The following is a 7,447-nucleotide window of genomic DNA, read 5'->3' on the forward strand; positions in this document are numbered from 1 at the left end:
AGGAAAAAGTCCTCTGCCAGTGTCTACTTCCTTCTTTATGTCCTCCTCCCAGAAATGGGAAGCTCCTCAAGTTGATTGGCTGGTAGCCTTGATAGACAGTACCCACGAGCAAACGTCACTTCCTGACACCAAGGACCTTGACCACATGGCTTGCCCTCAGACGCCTTCTTCCTCATGGAGAAGCTTGCCTACAGTAACTCTCCAGCAGGTAGGTGGCGTCATTCCAATCATTACACACTTATAAATGCATTTAATATATACATATGTATATGTGTGTGTATGTGTATATATATATATATATATATATATATATATATACTCACTTCCCACCTAGACTTTCTAATTGGTCTCCCTGCCTCAATTTTCTCCCCATTTCAAACAATCCTTGCCTTGAACTACATTATTCTATCCCCACAGGCGGTCTGACAAATTTTGGTGACTATATGTGTATTTGTGTATATGTATGTGTACAGGTATATATATGCATGCATGTATATATACATTCCAATATATACACATGCATGCATGTGTGTATGTATGTGTTTTGAACCCTATATAAATATACCACATACAATTCACAGGACAAAGGTGTAGGCTGACTTCACTGACTTAAATAAACTTTGCTACATGGATACAATTGGAAAATATAGCATTTTCACTTCTAGAAAAAGGGAAAAGCAATCTTCTACTCCACTCCCAAAGCAATTTTTCTAAAGTATAAGCCTGACATTGTCAGCCTTGTACTCAATAAACATTAGTGGCTTCCTATTACTTCCTGAATAAAACACAAAGTATTTTCTTTGTTATTTAAAATTCTTCGTAGCCTGGCCTCTTCCTATTTTTCCATCCTTCTTGATACTTTACTCCCTCTGTGCACTCTACAATTCAGCCATATTGGCCTACTTACACATGACCTTGCACATGACATTCCATCTTCTAAGTCCCTGCCCGCTTGCAGTCAGATAATCAACTTTAATGGCTATGCTTGGAATGCTCTCTTTCCTCAGATCTGCCCCTAAGTTTCCCTGACTTCCTTCAAATCTCAGCTCAAATCCCACCTTCTTCAGAAAGCCTTTCCTAGTTACCTAGCTGTTAGCGCCTCCCCCTCTGAGATTATCTTCATATATATTATATGTGTGTATGTACATATACACATATATATTGTATGTATATACATATACATATGCACACACAGAAATAAGTGTATTGTGTATATGTATGTGCATGTATGTATATAGAGACATACATGCATAAACAATTACACATCCACATATGTACATACATGCTCACACACTTATGCATGTATACACACATATACAGACACAGACATGGGTGTGATATTGGCAAAAGCAATTCCTGAACACAAAAGGCTCACATTTAAATATAAGAGAGCATGTAAATAACTAGATACATACAAATAGATGGATAGAGATACATATATGTACACAATACTATCCAATACTATAAATATATAGTATATATATACAACTATATCTTTATGTACCAAATTATTTACATGTTGTCTCCCACATTTAAATGTGAGCTTTTTGTGTTCAGGAACTTTTTTTTTGTCACTCTCTATGAGTGGCTATAACCTCATAAGCATTTAATAAATACTTATTGATAACTAATCTCTTTGCTGGCTGTTTTTGAAGCTTCTAGTCCTCACTCCTCACCTGCTAAGCAAACACTTTTCTTCTTTTGAATTGAAGCTCTTTTAACTCACAGGCACTCTTACAGGAACACTGAGAAAGTGTTCTGCTATTATATTGGCTAGCAGTACCTCTCAGGAAGAGAATGCAAGACTCACCACACTAGCTCTCTCTGTTCAAAGCTGACAAACCCAAGACTCTGCATCATCCAATCAGCTGTCAGCTAGCCAATTCCATAGTTACTCAACCACCAAACCTGTATTTCATCTTTCTGCTTTTCCCTCTCAAACCATAGATGGCAGCAGAGAGCAACACCTGCCTTTTAGAGAGGGATCTTCCCTTTCAGACTGGCTCTAGAAAGTGGAAAAGAGCAATTATCCTCCAGTGAGCTTCAGCTTTTAAACAGCCAATTAGAAATTCTGAAGGTTTATCATCAGTACTCCCTTCTTGCTAATCTCTTCATAAAGTTTCATCAGAGATGGCTTTTTTTCTTTTTAACTCCTTGCTGTGTTCTTCTCAATCTGCTCAGTTCTTTATTCCTGCCTGGTTCTTTACTGTTTTCAATAACTCAAATCAAATAACTCCTGCCACTCAGAGATTCACCTTTCCCTTATAAAGTTAAGAAAAAAAAAAAAGAAACAGGGGGCAGCTAAGTGGCACAGTGGATAAAGCACCAGCCCTGGATTCAGGAGGATCTAAGTTCAAATCCAGACTCAGACACTTGACACTTACTAGCTGTATGACCTTGGGAAAGTCACTTAACCCTCATTACCCCCCCCAAAAAAAGTTAAAAAGCAAACAAATCATGTTCTTTTCTATTAGTTATAAAACAAATGGTCCTTATTTAATCATCTCACTTGTCATTTTGTAATTTTTAACTTAATCCTTTAAAAATGTTACATTATAAAAATGAGCTGGGGGTCCACAATTTCCTACAGCCTCAACCATTTTATTGTCCTCAAACTGGTCCTCTTTTACATTCTCTGTGTCTAGAGTTGTTTCTTTACCTTTGTGTTTTATATATTTTTAATATCTAAAAGTTATTTTCTGGACTTTCTCAGCCCCCAAACTATTCACATCAGAAAGAAATGTCACCTTACACCCTTTACAAGATGAGTTAATTCTTTTTATTTATGCAAAAGTTAATTTTCTTCACCTCTTGGCAACCAAACTGCTCACATCTTATCAGAAAACGTTCCTTATATGTGGATTTTTGTAGTTTTTAATGATACAAAAGTCCTTCTTCTGCTATCAAATTGTTCACCTATGAAAGGGGCATTTCTTTACATTCTTCCCAGTTTATTTCTTCTTCTTTACCCCAAAGTACTTTTTCCTGCCCTTTGTATTAACTAACAGATTCACATCTTAAAGGGGCCTTACACTATGGGTAAGTGTACCTTATGCCATGATTTGGGGATACATACTTGAATTGTAAATCAAAAAACTTGAGATAATGTAACTAATTTTTAGAAAGGACCTAGGGAGGTCATAAAAGTTGTCTTAAAATATCTAGCAGGCTGTCTCTCACGTCAAAAAGTTCTATGGGTACTTCCAGGGCTTGGGAGAGAATCTGGGATGAAGGGTGGGGGAGAAGGAAATAAGCATTTATGAAGTAACAGGAAGGATGATTTCAAATCAACATGAAGAAGAGTCTCCTAACAGTTGGAAAATAACAGAAATGAAATTCACTCCATCATGAGACTAATAATAATAATAGTATGAAAAGATTATTATTTTTTGGGGGGGTGAGGAAATTGGGGTTAAGTGACTTGCCCAGGGTCACACAGCTAGTAAGTGTTAAGTGTCTGAGGGCTGATTTGAACTCAGGTCCTCCTGAATCCAGGGCCGGTGCTCTATCCACTGTGCCACCCAGTTGCCCCGAGAAGATCATTTTAAGGTTTGTAAGGCACTCTTATTCATGAGGGAGGGGACAGAGGCTGACTGGCCACCTTGTCAGGAATTCTTACACTGGACTAAAGACTGAAATTAATGAGCTCCAAGATCTCTTCCAGTTAAAACATCCTAAATTTTTTCAGCCAAGACAACTTTCTTGTAGCCTTCTGCTCTCACACCTCATCCACAAACATCTCCTGTTTGGCTCATCCTCTCCATCTGGTTTCCCCCTTCTTCATTAACAGAGAAAAATATTTTAAATCTCAGGGTTTGGATCATGTCTAGAGTCTCTCCCCAAAAAAGGAGAATAGAAATGTAACCTGTACAATATAAATCAGGAATGGGACCGGTTTTTATTTTTATGTACAAAAGAAATTATTTTTGACAATAAAGGTATTTATAAGTGTTTACACAAATAAGCTACAACTCATAATGACAAAACAAAATTTTAATTCCAACATGAATGCATTTTTCACATGCTCTATACATAGTTAAAAACTTCATACAAATGAATAGACTATCTTGACAACACAAAAGCAGAGTATCTTTCTACAATACAGAAGAGACATTCAGTTGTTCAAACAAAATAAGGTATCCCTTGAAAAAATATTTTTATTTGATATTATGGGTGTTTTGTATTTGGAAGAATATAGCTCTTTGGACTGTTTTAGAAGTAATGTCTGATATAATCTTCATTGTGGGATGTTCAAAAAGGTGGCTACTGACTCCCCTTCAATCTTTTTACCAACCATTCCATTGTCTCATCAAGGCCAGTGATTTTAGTTGCTGATATTTTGAAAATTTGCCATTTTTGGTCCATCAAGTCAGGGAGCCCAAGTGAATTTGCCATCTCTGCAGGAGTCATCAAGTATTTCAGGTCCTGCTTATTACCAGCCACTAAAATAGCAACTTTTCTTAGCTCTTCTTCCTCCAACATGGCAAATAACTCTGACTTTTGGGAGTTTTTTAGGTTTGTTTTTTTTTTTTTTTGGTGGGGCAATGAGGGTTAAGTGACTTGCCCAGGGTCACACAGCTAGTAAGTATCAAGTGTCTGAGGCCGGATTTGAACTCAGGTCCTCCTGAATCCAGGGCCGGTGCTTTATCCACTGCTCCACCTAGCTGCCCCATTTTTCCGATTTTTCATCTGTATGAAATTGTCATTTTTCATGTTCCATCTAATCCCAAACTAAAAATCATGTTCCAAGTTCCAAATGTTTTGAAAAAATAGTTGAGAAAAAGCCTCCCATGACTATGCCAGGTCCTTACTATTCAATGTGTGTGGTCTTGAACCTTCCACCGCCTCTCTGGACCTCAGTAGTGACTTCCATGTCAGATACCAATGGGCTTACTGATCATACATCTGTTTCTCCTACTTCTTATTCTACCTTGGAACCTTTGACCTTCTGGACTATCTTCCCACTCTAGTAACTCACATTTTTATATGATCTTAGTTTAAAAGTGGCTTGATAAGATGGCTAATACAAGTATTATTATTTCTATTTCACAGATAAGGAAACTGAGGCTAGGAAAAATTTGTTTATTGCAGGGCCAGCACTTGAACCCTTGTCTTCTGTCTCCAAGTTCAGTTCATTTTCTGGTAAACAATGTTGCCTAATGAAACAGGACCACAGATTTAGAGCCAGAAAGGACTTTCAAGTTCATCTGGTCCCAACTACTCCATTTTACAAGGTTAAGTGATTTGTCCAAGGTCACACAGGTAGCAAGTGAGAGAGCACTTCCTTGAACACAGACCTTCTGCTCTCAGTCTAGCATTCTTTCCACTGTAACATGCTGTGTCTGTTCCTCGCTGTCTCTTCCATCTTCACCTTAGCTTTGTGGGGTTTGACCACTCCTCTTTCCTCCAGTCCACCTGACCAATCTGCCTACTCCTCTCCTCTAATTAGTCAACCTCATTGCCTGGTGCATGGCCAATTTTCCTGTCTCTATTCCAGATATTCAATCATGACCCCAGTCTGTGTGCCTGCCTGCTTCCATTTTCTTCACACAGAATATGTCCCTATATTAATCCCAACCACCCCATGATTGACTAGGCATAGAATAAGTTCTAAATGATGAAATAACAGGCAGCAGGATTGATATTTTTGGACAGAGGACCCTGCCTAGAAACCCATCAAATCATAGGTAGCCCCTTATTCTTGAAATTGGCTCTGATCTCAAGAAATCTGGAATTAAGACTTAAAAAGATACCAGGCTGTGCCCACCCACGCAGTACAATGCCTACTTGTGAATCAGCTGTAGTTAATCCAACCACTATGTAAAACAAGGATCCCTTCTGTTCAGGAAGGAAAGGAAATTGTAAATTACAGGTACTTATCTTTCTTTGTTGGAGGAATACAGAACAGAAGAGATTCCTGTGCTTCATAAAGAAGCAAAAGACCTAAATTTTGTTATAAAACATTAAGAAAGAATATAAGACTGTGTCCTAGTCTAAGGAGTTTGATCTCACCTAATCAATCTTTCTTGATTAGAAGACTTAATCAGTTTCCAGGAAAGACCCTAATTTCCTATATCTAAAATCAATCGAAAGAGTTTGTCTTGTTAATGGTGACCAGACTAAGAGTGGGAATGTCTTTTTATTTAATCTGATCAGGGGAGATGCCTCTTTGCCTCCTAAGGCAATCAGGTTTCTTATTGTTACTATTGTTCATTTGTTTTAAGTTGTGTCCAACTCAAGTCAAAAGAATGCCCTCCAATTGGGGAATGGCTAAACAAGCTGTGGTAGATGATGGTGATGGAATATTACTGTGAAATGACAAGCAGGATGTTTTCAGAAAAGCCTGGAAAGACTTATATGAACTGATGTATAGTGAAGTGAGCAGAACCAAGAGAACATTGTGCACAGAGACAGCAATATTAGTTTGATGAAGAACTGTGAATGACTTAACCATTCTCAGCAATACAAGGATCCAAGACAATCTCAAAGGACTATTGATGAAACATACTATCCACATCCAAAGAAAGAACTGATATTGATTGAACGCAGGCTGAAGCATGCTATTTTTCACTTTCTTTCATATTTTTTCTTTTACTCAAGTTTTCTTGTACAAAATGACTAACATGGTAATGTCTTACATAATTGTACATGTATGACCTATATCTGATTGCTTACTTCCTCAGGGAGGGGGGTTGGGAGGCAAGAAAGGAAGGATAAAAATTAGAACTCAAAACTATAAATAAAAATGTTTATTATTTAAAAAACAAAACAACAGGCGGGGGAGCAGGGCTCCAGGCTGAGAAGCTCTGAAGCCCGGAGTAAATAGAGCAGAATGCAGACCACCAGGACTCTCCTCATTTCTCTGGCCCTGATCTACTACTGTACCAGGAGTCTGGTCAGGCCTGTATCTGCGTCTATCCTGAATGGGTCAGAGATCCATTTTGAACAGCCCATTTCTAGCAGTACGCCTCTCCAGCTGGCCAATCGGGAGTTCCAGACCAGTGCTATTTCCTGGGACATCAACACAGCTGCCAAGTTCATTGGTGCTGGGGCCACCACAGGTGGGGTGGCTGGCTCGGGGGCAGGAATTGGGACAGTGTTTGGCAGTTTAATCATCGGCTATGCCAGGAACCCATCCCTCAAGCAGCAGCTCTTCCATGCCATCCTGGGCTTTGCCCTGTCTGAAGCTATGGGGCTCTTCTGTTTGATGGTAGCTTTCCTCATCTTCTTCGCCATGTGAGGCTCTGTGGAGGGTCACCTGCCTCCATCCCGCTGCTTTGACTCCAGCCCTGAGCCTCTTGCTGGAGTGTGCTGAGCTTTAACATTAAAACATCATGTTTCTCTAAAAAAACAAAACAAAAAAAAAGTTGTGTCCAGCTCTTTGTGGCTCCATTTGGGGTTTTCTTGACAGAGATACTACAGTGGTTTGCCATTTTCTTCTCCAGCT

The 7,447-nt window shown here is 38.8% G+C and overlaps 1 protein-coding gene across 1 annotated transcript; it reads left to right on the top strand.

The window, feature by feature from the left end:
• The first annotated feature begins 517 nt into the window (after positions 1–517).
• Positions 518–7,240, top strand: LOC122750344 (ATP synthase F(0) complex subunit C1, mitochondrial-like). The gene is made up of 2 exons (XM_043997059.1): positions 518–529; positions 6,827–7,240. The coding sequence occupies exons 1-2, from the start codon at positions 518–520 to the stop codon at positions 7,238–7,240; spliced, it is 426 nt and encodes a 141-aa protein (XP_043852994.1).
• Positions 7,241–7,447: the final 207 nt, after the last annotated feature.

Source organism: Dromiciops gliroides, chromosome 3 (assembly GCF_019393635.1).
Source record: "Dromiciops gliroides isolate mDroGli1 chromosome 3, mDroGli1.pri, whole genome shotgun sequence".
In the NCBI taxonomy this organism is placed as follows: Eukaryota; Metazoa; Chordata; class Mammalia; order Microbiotheria; family Microbiotheriidae; genus Dromiciops; species Dromiciops gliroides.